We start from the raw sequence: 16953 nt of genomic DNA, 5'->3' as shown, positions 1-16953 counted from the left end.
ACCCCCTACAATTAGTCTTTAGAAACGCATTGTTAAAAAAAGTACCTGAATCTTGGAAGGATGCTAATATTACTTTAATCTTAAAAGATAATAAAGAAGCTGAAGACCCTAACAATTACAGGCCCATATCATTGCTGAATGCCGATTACAAAATTTATACCTCTATACTGGCTAAAAGACTTAAAAACTGCCTTAAAATTTGATTGGAGAAGATCAAAGAGGGTTTCTCCCAGGGAGACAACTAAAAGAAAATGTCAGATACGTTTTAAATATCCTGGAATACTATAATAGACATAATGACAAACAGGCAGGCATATTCTTTATAGACCTACAAAAAGCGTTTGATTCGTTTAGATGGGACACCTTACTAACATTACTGGAGGCAATGAATATAGGTGATAATTTCTGTAAAAGGATAAAAGAACTATATAAGGAACAAAAAGCGAGTATTTTTATTAATGGTGAAAAAACTAGCTCCTTTCCAATTAAAAGAGGTACCCGTCAAGGATGCCCACTCTCCCCCCTCCTATTCTTAATTGTTATTGAGACACTGATTAGAAAAATTAAATTGGACAGAAATCTGAAAGGACTAAAGATAAAAAAGTATGAATACAAAATAGAAGCATATGCTGATGACTTAGTAATAAATTTGGAAAGCCCCTTAGAAAATGCAGATTCTTTGATGAGACACTTAGATGATTTTGGGAAAGTAAGCGGATGTAGAGTAAACCTAAGTAAATCTACAATTATTACGAAGAATATGAAAGCAAGAGAAGACCTACTATTACAGGAGTGTACAGGTATGACAGTAAAGAAACGTGTTAGATATTTAGGGGTAGAATTGACAAAGAAATCAAATGAACTGTTCGATAATAACTATGTTAAAGTATGGAAAGAAATCAAAGGGAACTTCATAAAGTGGAACAAATTACACCTATCATTATTGGGAAGAATCTCAGCAGTAAAAATGTGTGCCCTTCCAAAAATTTTATTACTTTTTCAAAGCTTACCAATCAGAAGACCAGAGAAAATTTTCAAGATCTGGCAAGGAGAGATGATGAAGTTTATTTGGGAGGGGAAAAAAACCCGAATAAAATTAAAAGTAATGCAAGATGCTAAAGAAAGTGGAGGTTTGGCAGTTCCCAACCTCAAACTATATTATGAAGCAAACTGCCTGATTTGGTTAAAAGAATGGATGGCGTTAAAGGACAAAAAATTAATAGAATTAGAATCAGAAGGTCTCAAGTTTGGTTTACATGCATTTCTTTTGTATGAAAAAGAAAAAGCAAACAGAATGATAAATGAACATTGTATTAGAAACTCTATATTCAAAATTTGGAAAAAATATAAGGAAAGAATTGTTACTGGCTTACCAAAATGGGCTTCCCCATTGGAAGCCCTATATAGAACGGAAATGTATAGAGAAGGGGATTGGCCCACTTATAAAGATCTGTTAAAGATAAAAGAGAAAAAATTCGAGACTAAAACCCAACAGGAACTAGGCTTAGTAGATATAAACTTAAATTGGTTTGAATATCAGCAAATTCAAGAAAGAGCAAAGGAGGACTTAAAAGTATGGGGAGCTACGGAGAAAAAATCTGAATTGGGAGATATATTAGGTACAAAGGAGAGTAAAAGAGGACCCATGGGAAAGATATATACTGTAATTTATTACTAACTTGGCATACTGAACAGGAGGTTATCAAGGAATCTATGTTAAGTTGGGCAAAAGATATTGGCCATCCTATTAATTTAGATTTATGGGAGAAAGCGTGGAAACATAATATTAGATATACGGCGGCTCAAAATTTAAAAGAGAATTGGTACAAAATGTACTTTAGATGGCATCTGACACCAGTGAAATTGGCTAAAATAAATAACAAAACAAATAATCTTTGTTGGAAGTGTGGTTGCACAACAGGCACCTACTTCCACTGTTGGTGGACCTGTAAGAAGGCTAAAAAAATTTTGGGATGAGATAATAGGTGAGATAAATATAATGTTAAATATTAAGCTGAAAAAAAACCCGGAAAGTATCTTGTTGGGGATGTTTGAAGATAAAGTGAGCCAAAAATATGTAAAGATCTTGACATATATGGTTTCTGTTGCTAGGATCTTATATGCCAAAAGATGGAGAGTCAAGGAAACTCCCAATGTAGAAGAATGGGTCAGTTACCTATATGATATGATGCAGATGGACAGACTCTCAAGCATGACGAAAAATATTCCATATGGGAAAATAGAGGAAGAATGGACAAAAGTATTAGAATACATGAAGATGAAATGGAAAGATATCCTAATAGTATATTAGATTAAGATAAGACAGTGTATAAACTTGTAGGTAGATTCTATGTAACATCTGGTGTGCCTTTCTTTCCTCTCTCCCTTAGCTCTGCTGTTAAAAATGAAAGATATCATTGAGATAATGATGGTCTTTCTCTATATACAATTATGCTCCTTTTTGATGTTTTGGGAATAATCTGCTATGCATAGAATGATAAGATAGAAAGAGGATAAGTCGTCTCTTGGTTTAAACGTTATAAGAATATACCTTTGGGAATGTATAAGATTATTCGTGTTCTGCTCAGTAGAATGGAGATCTTTTTTTATATATATATATACTGAATAGTATGATTTAAGAGAGTACCAGGAAATATAAAAAGAAGGCGGTGGAAGACATGGTATGAAAGAGAAATTGTGTTGAGGTAAACACAAGGAGTGTTAGCTGGTCAGTTCCTTTTAATATGTGAGATGACTGTGTTAAATGTATTTAATGTTTGAAGTAAGATGTATTTTATTTTTTATTTTCTTATTTTTATTTTCTTCTTGTTCTTGTTTTGATTTGATTCACTGTTTAGATTCAGTTGTGTATGTGTTGTATGTGTATAAATTCCACAATAAAGTCTATTTAAATTAAAAAAAAAAAGAAATGACTTGAAGGCACACAACAGCAACAACGCCTACCAGTGCAGTACATTTCTGGCAAGGGAGACAAACCAGGGGCTCTGTGCATAATAAGCCTAGCCCCTGAGAAAGCTGAAAGGCCCTCCCTCCATCTTAACTGCTACCATCCTGGTCTCAGAGGGAGAGAAGGAGAGACAGGCCCAGCTCCACCATGCCTAGCCCCAGGAGAAATTGAAAGGCCCTCCCTCCATCTTCATTGCTACCAGCCTGGCCTTGTAGGGAGAGAAGAACCAACAGGATCTGCTGGACATCATCGCCTTCCCCACTACCATTACCTTTTCCTTTTGTGGCATGTCTTTTTAGATTGTAAGCCTTAGGGCAGGGAACTGTCGGATTAACAATCTGTAGGCTGCTTTGCACTTTTGTGGCTGAAGAGTGGGTATAAAAACTCTAAATTAAATAAAATAAACAATAAGCCAAGGCATTTTTGAAAAATGTGCTTTCCAAAGGCACATCAGCATGCAAAAGGGCTTCTTTCCCATACTCTGTGTCTTAGCCAGGTGATCTTTAAAGAATAGATTCTAGCCACCACAGATGTCTGTGGGTTAAAGCAGAGGTAGGCACCATGGATCTGCAAGTGACCAATTCAAAGGACTGGCAAAGCATAATCTGTCCTTTTCCCATCAACCTGCTTGGAGGGAAGGAAGAGAGAAAGGGAGAAGAGGAGAGAAGGAGGTGAAAGAGAAAGAGACAGAGAGAGGAAGGAAGGACAGTATAGGGCATGGTAGAAACAGAGAGTCTGACTCTGTCCACCACTGGCTTTGGCCCTACCCAAGGCCAGATTATCTCCAAAAGCAACCCAACAAGAAAGAAAAGGTTCCCCATGCCAGGTTAGACTGCACTCACCCCTCTTCCTCCTTAGTGGATATTGGAGATTTTTTAATTGAAGTGTGAGTTGGTTTGAATCTTCTGGAGATTCTGGTGTGTTAGAAGAAGAGGGAGAAGGACTCTTTTTCTTCTTCTTGGACAACCTCCTAGTTTTGCTCTTCTCCAAGATGTTCACAGGCTTCATGGGGGACCACATCTTTCGTGTGCTTGCCCCCAGGAGTCTGCTGGATTTTCTCTTCCACCGTTGCAAAGGGCGGTCGCTCGCTTGGCTGGTCTTTGCTGCAGCATTTTTGCTGTGTAGATTCAACTGCACAGCACGGCGAGGCCTGGTAGAAGGTTCAGAAGCCTCAGGAGGCAATGGGTCCACATTTAATCCAGAAGAACTGTCAGGATCCTGTGCATTACTTCTGCAGCTGGGAGACTGAGAACTGGGATCCAAGGAAGCGACAGCTGCTGACATTTCCAATGAATAGTTTTGAGGGTGCAACAAATAAAACTGCAAGTGGGCAAAGGAGTTCTGGGGAAACTTTTCAGAAAGAGTGTCAAGGTCAGACTTCTTTGAAAAGATATCAAAAGAGACAGGTAGGCTGTCAAGATGGTCAGAAACCGAATGCAAATTCTTACATCGCTTTGCAAATTCTCGCATCTGCCGCTTAACCCAAGCGCCACGAGGAGGTCCTCTGTCTGGATGTTTAGCAGCTTCCAGCAAGGCATGGCGAAGGCCTGGCAGAACCAAAGTGACTTGCAAAGATCTTTCATTGTCCCTGTGTTCAGATTTCTGGTCTTTTGCTACCAAGAAGACATACAATGTTTCAATAAAAGGTACATAAATTAATGCAAAAAGCAAGCACAGCAACACAGGCTATGTACATTCAGTGTTCTGAAAGACGCAGGAAGAGCAATTCAGTGTAAATCTCTCATTCCTCTAGAGAGAAAACTCATGCTAAAAATAACACTTTATGTATATCATGCTCCTCCCCACAAAAAAAGATCTACATAAAAGCAGAATGCTGCATTTTTATCATGATGCATGTGCCTCAAATACACTTCTTAACACCCACCTAACTGAATCCTAGGACTAAGAATCAGGTCACATAACAAGCCAACAGGGGTCAGGTCAATTGTTCCTAAAGCTGCTTGCATGACAAAGTGGACATCCAGTGGCTCTGCAAGTTATCATACTACTGCACTACTGAAAACAGTGTAAAGTGAAGGTTGTGTATGTATGTGTGCACATGCCTGCAAAACTGTACAGCTCACTTCAGATGGTCCGCCAGTTCTTGGGGAGCCATGTACGAGCTATGGGCTTGCATACTCCTCTTCTCCTCCCATCTATGGTAACACTTTGATTCACTTTGCTACCTCTTTTCAGTTTTGGTTTAGGAGAGGGGTGTCAAGGTGTAATTACAGGCCTCCCAAAGAGTCCTTTTGGTGCCAGACACTGACACACTTCACTGCTAGATCATACTTTATTGATGGTAAATAAAGCAGCAGTTGGTACACAAGAGAGAAGGTTTCCAGTCCTTTTGCTCATGGGATCCAACATCCCCTTACAGCCAATGACAGAACTGGGCCCTTAAACTACTTTTAACCAGACTGTCCCCATCACTGGATATATCAGGAGCCCATGGATTGGGGTGACACACACACACACACATCCTGCCCTCAGTGAGCTCAACAGAAGATGGGATCACAAGAGATAGATAGTGCAGAAGCAAACAAAGAAAATCAAAATGTGCAAGCATGACCCACCTTCCCCCACACCACGTTAATTAAGTTAGCAACAGAGAAAAAAATCATTCCCCTAGTCCATTCTCAGGCTTCACCCATTTTCTAACCAGGTTCAAGTTGCAAAAGGAATGCTAACAGCATCTAACAAGATCACTAATACCTTTCTGTCTTTTCTTTAAATATCTAAGTGTGTTCTTTTTGTCTATAAGGAAACAGCAGTGGAGAACAAAGGTGATGCAGTCTTGGTTTCACTTGCAGTATTCCCAACCCTGCTTGCAAAAAGGCAAAGTTTCTTTCTTTTTCTTTTTTTACTTTCATTTTTGGCTCTCCACTGGTGCTAACACAAGTTAACTCTTCCACACCACTGGACAGCTGTTAATGTTTGGCCAGGATGCTAAAAAGGATTCCAAAAACCCAGATGGCCAGTTCCCACTCATTACAGAGGTCAAGAGGCATCTAGAATGGTGGTGGGCAACTGGGCAAGGCTAGAGGACTCCCTGAGGAGATCTTGAAAGGCTGCACCCCCAGCGTTTCTACTCCTGCCTGCTCCAAACAAATGTTTTTGGTCTCTTGGAGGAGGGGGGGGGGATTTCACCATATTTTTGTGTCTCTCCGGGCTCCTATAGGGTGTTTGAGGTCAGTGGCGTCACGGGGGGGGGGGGGGGGGTGCAGTGGTGCTGACTGCAGCAAATGACACCCAAGAAGGGGGTGTCAACCTGTGGGGCAGTTCACTATGGAGGCGGATGACACTTCCGGTGGAGACGCCACTGTTTAGGGTCATCTTGAGGCAAAAAAGTAATTGTTTTTGAACAAGTTTGCAAAGACATTGTTTTGACCCTGGGGGGGGGAGGCAGCAAAGCTCCAAACATGGTTAGAAATGCCTTCCATGTCTCATAGAGGACATTTAGGAACAAAGATGACCCTGACAGGTTACATGCAACCTCCAGGGTGCACTTTACCCACCCTTGACCTGGAATCAGGGGCAGCACTATGAGGCATGGGGAGAATGGACTGCACTGGGTGGCACCTCAGAGAAGGGTGTCATCCTGTGTGCTGGTGGGAATGGACTGCCTTTCAGGTCCAGCTGCTCATCTAATGGTAAAGAGAGTCTCCTCCTCTCCCACCTGGCCAGCAGCTCTGTCACACCTGGAAACGGCTGTTCAAGAGAGGGGTATTATTAAAAAATTATCCACATTGGGAGTCTTCTAGTTCACTGGAGACTGAAAGGTTAGACATGTAGGATAGAGAAGAATGGCCTCAGGAGGGGCTGGAAGAGTCAGCAAGTAGTCTGCTCTATGTTGCTAAGCCTTTGAAAGATTGAGCCTGCTGGGTAAAGCAAATCTACCTGTGGAACACTGTGGCCCTGCTGAGGAAATTAGAAACAAGGCCTGAAGACATGAAGGTTCATCTAGAGCAGCATCTATGGAAAGAAGAGACAGAGTGATAAGTATTACAAATCTAATTCGTCCACAAAGAGCATTAGAAAAATAGGGTATCATTTGTTAATTTCGTGCAAGTTTCAAACCTTACGTTCTTACCTTTTTCATTTACAAAGGAAGATGAGGGGAGTAAGATGAGAGCCCCCTGGTCATTTAGATATTTCACAAGTGCCTGCAACAAACAGATAAGGTGAACATAACCTTTTCAGTTTCTTTGGTTAAGAACATTGCATTTGTTTTGATTCACCTCAGTGTTGCTTATGCTTCCTATTCCTTTTAAAGGTTTATTATATAATATTCAGGCAATTCAGATCTGCACCTTTCTTTTTTTATCTCCAAAGAGCTGAAAGCACCATATTTGAGGGTTGTTTGAATATATTCCTGCAACTGCCCAAGGAAGAATGTATGTGCAGAGATCAGGGTGGGCAAAGTGTGGACCCTTCACTGTAAAAGAAATCTGAGACTGAATTTTGGATTCAGAAAAGGCCAAAAACACCAAAACTCTTGGGTGCATCTACACTGTAGAAATAATGCAGCTTGATACATGCCATGGCTCCATCCAACAAAATCCTGGGATCTGTAGTTTTGTGAGGTATCAGTAGTCCTTGGCAGAAGAGGACAGAGCCCCTGTGAAATTACAAATCCTATGATACCATAACATGGAACTACAGCACTTAAAATGGTGTCAAACCATTTGTTCAGTATAGATGCGCCCTTGGCCTTGGCCCTTGGCCCAATCCACCTTCTTTTTGAGTTCAAACCAAGTTCTCCTTAGGCCAGGTCTGATTTCAACCCACTACACAAATGGTTCCCAAACTTTGGTCCTCCAGTTGTTTTTTACTTCCAATCCGAGAATTCCTGGCTGTTGGCCAAGCTGGGTGTTGAAGTCCAAAACACCTGGAGGACCAAATTTTGAGAATCACACACTATATAGGCATTCTCTTCTTAATGGTGGAGTGTGCTTTTCTATGATTCTCAAAACATCTCATCAGCACTTGGAGTAAAGTCATTATCATCTAGCATGTACTAAACATTATCCTGTTTCAAGCTTCCCACTGACATTGTAAAGAAAGTTAGGCCGGTTACACACCGGCACTTTAGTGCGTGACGAGCACGCACTAGTATTACAAAAGGGCGGTGCTTCTGCACCGCCCTAACCCTAGTGCATACCCGTCACGCACTAAACGGCGGCGGCCCTTCCATATGGCCGCCGCCGTGAGGACATCACAGCCGCGCCGCCTCTAGATGGGGCGGCGCGGACATGACGTCCTTGCTCCGCGCCAGGGCGCTTAGTGCGCCCTGAACACGGAGCAGGAAGGAGCTCCGTTTCGGAGCTCCTTCCTGGTAGTCCACTGGGCGCAGCCTTCAGACGGCTGCGCCCAGCGGACTAAAAGAGAAGGGCCAAGCAGCCCCTTTCTTCTCCCCGCCGCACGGGGTTGTCCTGGGGCTTCAGCCCCAGGGACACCCCTTTTCAGGCTGCGGGGAAGCGGCGTTTTGCTGTTTCCCCGCAGCCTGAAAAGCGGCGGATCGGGGCCTCAGTGGCTGCTGGTGTGGCCGCTGAAGCCCCAAATGGGCGGTCTATAACCCGCCTTAGTGTTGTTATCCTCACATTGCAGATGTCACTTCATGAGTTCACACCAAGTTGATGTTTGAATCAAGGACAACAGCAGTTGTGTTGCCTATTCTGGGAAGGCGGCTCTCTTCCAGCAGGCCTCCTCAGAATAGATCCCGGCCATGTAATGCTCCCCCCCACAGATATATACAAATTAAGACTCTGCTCACCATTATTTTATTATTGTAGTATTATTTTTAGATTTTTATCTGTAATTTTAATGGATGGAATTGTTTAATCCTTTTTTAAGGGGGGGGGGGAATTGTATATATTGTATTTTTTAAAGGTTGTATGCCACTTTGATTGTGGAAACAAAAAGCGGGATATGAATTAAAGTTTTATTTATTTATTTATTTATTTATTATCCACAGAATGCTTGCATGTAAAAGAATGTCTGCCTTTTGCCTAAAAAGACACTCAAGCAAAGAACAGATCTGTTTTCGCTTTCAATATTCACAACAGTGCTTGGGAGGAGAGTGTTTATTTTTTACTTTCACTTTTGCCTGTCCACTAGAAAATCCACATCAGTCTGCTATGCTAATTTGTTATATTTTCCTTGAAGTTCTTCCGATTCTTCTTTTGACTTCCTCTTCTACTGATGTTTGTTTGGGTTTTTACAACAGCTCTGACTGCAGACTGCATTGCATTTGCAACAATATGCCTATTCTGCCAATCCAAGTAATTTAGACAAAACGTAAATTCTGGTGTAGCTCTGTCAGAAGTGATAAATAAAGCACTGGTTCTCAAACTCTGACCCTCCATTTTCAACATGCTAACTTGAGTATTACAATAGTTAGCCAAGTCCCATATTAATTCATAATCTGCTCAGTTATCCATGAGGGCAACCTCAAAAAGATCAAATGTTTGGAAGTCCAAATTGTATGAGAAGCAACTGGGGAAGCTGGGAACATTTAGCTTGGAGAAAAGAAGACTAAAGCTGCATTTGCAGCGCAGAAATAACTCAATTTCACTCCACTTTAACTGCAATGGCTCTAAGCTATGGAATTCTGGGATTTTTAGTTGTATGGGATCTTTAGCCTTCTCTTTCAGAAAGTTCTGGTGCTATAACAAACTACACACGCAACCAGAAAGGTGACATAGTAGCTATCTTTAAATATCTGGAGATTTCAAAGAGAAGATGGAAAGAGCTTGCTTTCTGATGCACCTAGGGGTTCAGCTAAAAAGGCCAATGCAATTCTAGGCTGCATCAATAAGAGTATAGTGTGAATAAGTATAGTGTCTAGATCAAGAGAAGTAATAGTGCCACTATATTCTGCTCTGGTCAGGCCCCACCTGGAATATTGTGTCCAGTTCTGGGCACCACAATTCAAAAAGGACATTGAGAAACTGGAGCATGTCCAAAGGAGGGCGACTAAAATGGTGAAAGGTCTGGAAACCTTGCCCTATGAGGAACGACTCAGGAAGCTGGGGATGTTTAGCCTAGAGAAGAGAAGGTTAAGAGGTGATATGACAGCCCTGTTTAAATATTTGAAAGGATGTCACATTGAGGAGGGAGCAAGCTTGTTTTCTGCTGCTCCAGAGAACAGGACCCGGAACAATGGATGCAAGTTACAGGAAAAGAGATTCCACCTGAACATTAGGAGGAACTTCCTGACAGTAAGGGCTGTTCGACAGTGGAACAAACTCCCCCGTAGTGGAGTCTCCTTCCTTGGAGGTCTTTAAGCAGAGGCTGGATGGCCATCTGTTGGGGATGCTTTGATTTGGATTTCCTGCATGGCAGGGGGTTGGACTGGATGGCCCTTGTGGTCTCTTCCAACTCTATGATTCTATGATTCTATGATTCTATCTACTTTGAGGAAATAATGCAGTTTGACACCACTTTAGTCTGTTATCCAAACTTCCTTCTGTTTTTTAAAGTACAGTGGCTCCTTGGTATCTGCTGGGGATTGGTTCCAGGACCCTGCCCCTCCAATACCAAAAATCTGTAATTGGCTAAGTCCCATTATATACAATGGCACAGTAAAATGGTGTCCCACTTGGATGCCAGAAAAAGCAGTCCTGAGAAAAATAATTTGAACTAATGATTTCACACATGAATTAAAGGGCTACACCATTAAATTGGGTATTTAGATATAAATCTAATCACCAGCATAATGTAGTGGTTTGAGTGCTGGACTATGGAGACCAGGGTTAGAATCGATGCTCAGCCTTTGGAAACCCACTGGGTGATCTTGGACAAGTCACATTCTCTCAGCTCACAGGAATGCAAGAGCAAACCCCCTCTAAACAAATCTTGCCAAGAAAACCTTGTGATAGCCTGTTTCTCCCCTTGCTCATACTTGTATGATACCAAAAGAAAACTGACAAAACTAATTTGTGGTACACTCTTCGGTTGTAGTATATGCATCGCTATGGCTGGTTGGGACTCTATACTAACAGCACTGTAACACCATAATTCTGCCTTTTCTCTGTCCCCTGTTAGTATTTTGCCATCTTCTCCAACAGCGGTCCTACCATTTCCTCCTTCTCCTTTCTGTTCCAAACATACCCCCCAAAATACCCCTTTTTATTGTTCTTAACCTCTCCAGCAAGCCTGAGCTCATTCTTTACTTTAGCTTTTCTGACTTTACCCTATATGTGCTTGCTTTTTGTTTGAATTCTTCTTTGGTGATTTCCCCCTTTTCCCATTTCTTATACATGCCCCGTTTAAAACTTAGCTCTAGTGAAAGTTCTTTAGTCATCCATCCTGGTTTCTTGAGACACCTCCCATTTTTCCTACTCATTGGAACAGTTTGAAATTGTGCCTTCAGTATCTCTCCTTTGAGAAACTCCCATCCATCCTGAACTCCCTTCTCTTTTAGTATTTCTGACCATGAGATCATCCCTCAATATTTCCCTAGGCTTACTAAAATCAGCTTTCCTAAAGTCTAGGATGCATGTCTGACTATGCCTGGCTTCTCCTTTCCATTGTATAACAAACTCCAGGAGAACATGGTCACTTCCACCTAAGGATCCCACCACTTGCACCCCATTAACCAAGTCATCCCTGTTGGTTAGGATCAGATCTAAAATAGCTGACCCCCTTGTTGCCTCTTCCACCTTTTGGACCATGAAATAGTCTTCCAGGCAAGTGAGGGATTTGCTAGACCTTGAGGATTTTGCTGAGTTTGACTTCCAGCAAATATCAGGATAGTTGAAGTCACCCATCTACTACATCTCTCCTTTTTGAATGTGTGGTCATCTGTTCTAGAAAGGAACCATCCAATTCCTCTTTTTGAATTGGAGGTCTGTAGTAGACTCCAACAATAACATCCCTGTTGTTTCCCTCCCCTTTCATTTTTGTCCAGAAGTTCTACACCGGCTTGCAGAATTGATGTCCTGGATCTCTTCACTAGTGTAAACATTCCTGACATATAATGCTATTCCTCCTCCTTTTTTTGTTTGGTCTATTTCTCTTAAAAAGGTTATACCCCTCTATTTCTACATTTCAATCATGACACTCATCCCATCAGGTTTCAGTGATGCCTATTACTCAAGCTGCGGGGTGCGCACGGGGCGGAAGGGGTGGTGTGTCCCATTCAATTGAATGAGCGTGCGCGCCCGTTGCGCCCCGTGCCGCCGCGCACGAGCCCCATTGTTTACAATGGGGCTTGAGCATAGGCGGAATTCGCCTTATGCGGAGTAGTCCGGAACGGATCCCCCGCATAAGGAGAGGGCGGACTGTATATCATATTTGCTTAGTTTTGCTAGGAGTTCAAGTTCATCCTGTTTATTTCCCATGCTCTGTGCATTAGTGTAGAGATGTCTAAGACCATGGGTCCTCCCCACCTACAGCCTATGTAAGGTTTTTTGCCTCTCACCATTGGATCCTTGCACTACTTGACTTGTTCCCTCTATAACTGACTATTATCTCCAGCCCTTGATGAACTCCTGCCCTCCAAAATAATGTCTTCCTCCCCCACATAACTCAGTTTAAAGCCCTCCTGATCAAATTTTTGAGACTACTGGCAGAACCATTTCTGCCAACTGGTGTGAGGTGCAAACCATCTCCTGAGATATCATTAGGCCCACACACCACTGATTCTGTATCCCTCAGCAACAAGTCCCCCCACGACCACTACCCATCTCCTGCAAGGCTTAGCAGCAGCCATTCCCTATGCTGATCCTACAGGGATCTCCTGCACTTTAATTGAGGACTGTTCCTGCTGCTCTCCCTCATCATCCCTGATAAGGGAGAGGACTCCAAATTGATTCTGTAGCTGCAAGCTCCCAGAACGATCCCTGGTGTGCCTAGTTATGTGTGTGTGACCTCCTACCCAGAAACTTCTTCCATGTGTTCCTCAACCAGGATAGTCCATTCTGTTCTGTCCAGGAAAACTTTTGCTCCCTAAGACGCAGAAGGGTAGATACCCGGGCCTCCAGCTTCTCTTCCAACAAGGCTACCAACTTGCATTTGGTGCAGGTGAAGTTCTCCACATCCATAGACAAGAAGACAAACATCCAACAAGAATTGTAGGTGACTGCAACAACTCCCTCACTGCCCATCCTCAAAGTTCTGAAAGAGGACTGTGAACTTCCCCCTCAAAAACTGGCTATTAAACACCCAGAAAAAAGACCATTGTTGGCCTGGCTTCTTCCTCAAATTCTGCCACTGAGCTCAAAAGATGCTCTATTGCTATACAGAGAGGTCCTGGCTGCTAGCTCCTTCCCAAGGCAAGTCTCTGACTCACTTGCTCTGAGCAAAAGCCCTTCACAAGCCCATTAAAGAAAGCCCTGAAACAAAATACCCTCTGCTCTAAGCCTCAGTTTAGTGAGAAATTTCATGTGCCATTAGGTGCGCACCTCTGGCAGGAAATATAAAGGCTAGGCTGTTAGTTCCTCCCCAGTGACTCACAGAAGCCCCACTTCCTCAGGAAAACACACTCACAAAGGTTTGGGGGGGAGCTCACCCAGTCAAAATGGCTGCCAAGAAACCTCGTTGTAAAGGCTAAGCTTTTTTGTGCCCTTTGACACCTTCAGACATTCCCAGATTTTTTCCTCTGGCAAAAAAAAAAGTAGATTCCCTCTCCTGGAACCCTCTATGGGTAGCAATTCATTTTCCATATAGAGTACAAGCCCTATATACAATCATGCATAAAAAAAATACAGCATGCCCACGCTATACACAGACTTGCTGTTTGTGGCACAGGAGTGCGTTGCCACAAGAATGGACTTTTGCCTTATGCGTTTCTTCCCATAGGTGGGGGGCAGCGGAACAGATCCCCCCATATATAAGAAGGGCCCACTGTATACATTTTTTTTTCAAAATTAGCAGTGGACGTCTGGACAGTTCTAAGTTTTGTTTAGGACTATTAGTCTGCTCCATAAAGTCCCAGAGTGAATGCGGGGTAGTGATTACAATGCTGGAGTGGGATTCTGGAGACAGAGATTTTCGTTTCCGGGGAAGTATGGCTGAACTAAAGCATTCACTGTCTAATCTATGGAGTTTATTGCACACATCTTGGGGAACGCGACAGGAGCGGAAAAGGGGGTGGGAAAGGAACGGAACAGGCAAAGAACGCATATTACCTCACGGGAGAATGCCGCCGATGCTGCCAGAAGTTCCCAATCCGTTCCCCATCCGTCTCACAGCAGCTGATTTTCAAGAACGATTCTGAACAGTACTTAAAAATCAGCTGTTGTGGAACGGATGGGGAATGGATTAGGGACTTCCGATAGCATTCTCTCCCTGTTCCGTTCCCTTCCTGCCCCCCTTCATTCTGCTCCGGTCATGTTCCCCAAGCCCCATGTGATAAACTCCTACCTCACATCACTGTTGTGACGATAAAGCTGGAGAGGTGAAGATCCAACTATTCCTCTTTAAATTCACAAAAAGAAATGGATATAAATTTAACAAATAAAATAAAACACATGAAGAAATCACAACGATCTTTTAAAAACTGGGAATGATGCAGACATTCAATTACGAGGAATAACCAGAAGACAAGAATAAGCTCATTTCACAAAAATCATGGCAGATAATGAGTTCACCAAACGTTGATGTACTTACCAGCTTTTTTTCTTTCAAGCTTTCTATTAGTTGTTCCGCTTTCAGTTCATTTTGATTTAATATTTCCACTTTGTATAAACAGAATAAAGTCTCTTGGTATCTGACTGCAAAGAAAACAAACACTTTTATGCATGTTTAAAGAGGGAAAAAATATTCAGTTAAAACAGTACTGAGTACATAATTCAATATTGTGCTGAAGCTGTAAAAGAATTAGTGTGGTTGTTTAAATAGAAAAAGAACACCACCAAAAACCACAGTAAAGGTTCAAATAAGTATACGTTTACACTGAGTATCTCTTTATACGAAGTCAGAGTATTGTGTTGAACAATGGCTTGTAACTAATTCTTACCCTAAAATGTGGAAGACTAGAACATGGCCACAGGTTGTTCACGCCTAATATACTAGCTCCCAAAAGTGATCTCATTTTTTTTGTTTATGACTCAATCATCCTTGCTACTGTTAACAGATGAATGATGACTGCCATACATTCAGGGAAAACAGGCTGACATAACATGCTAAACCGCTATTGAACCAAACATATATACGAGTGCAAAGGTTGGCCTCATGTTAAAGTTGAGGGCAGGGTTTTGGGCCCAAATTATTCTGATTCTGATATGGATTAAATCAAGGGTAAAACTTAGGGGCATGCAACAAAGGATGTAAAGGACGAAGCAAAGGCAACCAATGCCAAAGAATTTACAGAAGTCCATCAGGCATAACTGTTTGGGCTCACCCTAAAAGCTGGATGGATGGGGAGGGAACTATGGTAAATGGTGGCTGTGCAATGTGAAAGGGAGGTGACCAGACACAGGTGGAACTAAGACAATGGAACACATGTCAAGAACTATGAAAAAGCAAAGCCAAGAAAATGGTGATTACATTAGCAGTGATTTTAGCCTTTAACTGTAATGTGATAACTTTGCCTGATTTTAATTGAGAAAAGCTGGCGATCATACACAAACGTCTTATTCAAATCCTTCAAAGCTCGATTCCTCATCGCTGGAACAACATGGCTGAAATCCCCTTCTCTGAGTAGAATAGCGAAAAGTGAGAGCTTAGACCATCCCGGGGGAACCTAAAAGAAGCACCAACCTCTCTATTCTCTCAATGCTCCTTTGAGGCGAAGCACCAAAGGGCTGCTCCTACTGCCACCACCATTTTGGTAGTCAGAAATTCAAAAAGACTAGATGCTCCACCACGGTGGAGAGAGTAGAAAACATTGGTGCTTCTTTTAGGTTCTCCCAGGACAGATTTAGATCTTGCCTTTCGTCACTCTACTCAGATAAGGGTATGATTCTTTTTTATATATATAAAAGTTAAGGAATAGTTCTTACATTGACCTGTGGATAAGTCGACCCAGGTTTTTTGGGCTGATTTTTTTACTATAATTTCTAGACTTAAACTGTGTATATACAGTATGCTGTACAGTATATGATTATATACAGTATACACTTCCAAACACTGCAGAGAAAGATTTAACGGAGAAATATGTAACGTGGGGAAAGCTATCCTCCTTTCAGTGACAAAGGGTCCTTTCAAATTCCCCTGCATGGTTTCCTTTTTAACTTCAAAATGTATGTGATTTTGATGCTCCAGCCACCAGAAGTTCAAGTGCATCTAATTTTAATTCAGGGAAAAAAAACAGCTAAGAAGTTACAGGATGACAAAACTAATAATATGAGAAATAATCCTAAGAAAAAAATAACTAAGCACTAAGGGGAAAAGATAAAATACAGAGCTCTCTAAACAGTACACATGGTTTTACACTGTACCTTGTTGGTCTGAATAATTTTTTCTTCTAAATGCTGCCTCCGGTAATTTTTTTCTCAATTCAGATACACCCACAGCATGTTGCATCTCTAGTTTTGCCGGCCTAGCAAAAGGGAAAATAAGGGTTAGAAATTTTTTATTTTTATTTTATTTACTGAATTTATATCCCACCCTTTTCCCAAAAATGGAGATTCAAATTTCAGGCATGCCCTGATGTTTCCCAGATCAATGGTAATGTTAACATATCACAACCAAGATAAACACAGTAATATGATAACTAATTCCCCTGCTAATCCAAAAAGAACTACTAAGGAAACATTGCTACTAACAGAAGAGCCCTCCCTCCAATCCATCTGCTTTGGTCCAGGCCTTAGAGAGAGAGAAGAACCACTGGACCTCATCCCCTTTCCCACCACCATTCCTGTCTCCTTTTGTGTCGTGTCTTTTAGATCGTAAGCCTGAGGGCAGGGAACCGTCCAATTAAAAATAATAATTGTAAGCCGCTCTGATAGCCTTTAGGGCTGAAGGGCAGAATATAAATACCATAAATAATAATAATAATAATAATAATAATAATAATAATAATAATAATAATAATA

The 16953-nt window shown here is 41.8% G+C and overlaps 1 protein-coding gene across 4 annotated transcripts in view; it reads right to left on the bottom strand.

Annotated features, from left to right (window-relative positions):
* TASOR2 (transcription activation suppressor family member 2) overlaps positions 1 to 16953 on the bottom strand; it is an 85126-nt gene that overhangs the window by 36518 nt on the left and 31655 nt on the right. For all 4 annotated transcript variants that reach the window (XR_006104025.1, XM_042467714.1, XM_042467715.1 and 1 more), the window contains 5 exons: positions 16357 to 16457; positions 14585 to 14688; positions 7062 to 7134; positions 6869 to 6943; positions 3811 to 4581 (listed from right to left, as the gene is read on the bottom strand). Coding sequence is in view for 3 of the 4 variants with exons in the window: in XM_042467714.1 (XP_042323648.1) it covers positions 3811 to 4581; positions 6869 to 6943; positions 7062 to 7134; positions 14585 to 14688; positions 16357 to 16457 (1124 nt within the window). In the remaining variant the exon portion in view is untranslated. The remainder of the gene's footprint in view (positions 1 to 3810; positions 4582 to 6868; positions 6944 to 7061; positions 7135 to 14584; positions 14689 to 16356; positions 16458 to 16953) is intronic.

The sequence above is a fragment of the Sceloporus undulatus genome, chromosome 5 (genome assembly GCF_019175285.1).
Source record: "Sceloporus undulatus isolate JIND9_A2432 ecotype Alabama chromosome 5, SceUnd_v1.1, whole genome shotgun sequence".
NCBI lineage: Eukaryota > Metazoa > Chordata > Lepidosauria > Squamata > Phrynosomatidae > Sceloporus > Sceloporus undulatus.
The sequence above is the reverse complement of the archived record's forward strand: the minus strand, read 5'-3'. Positions and strand labels throughout refer to the sequence as shown.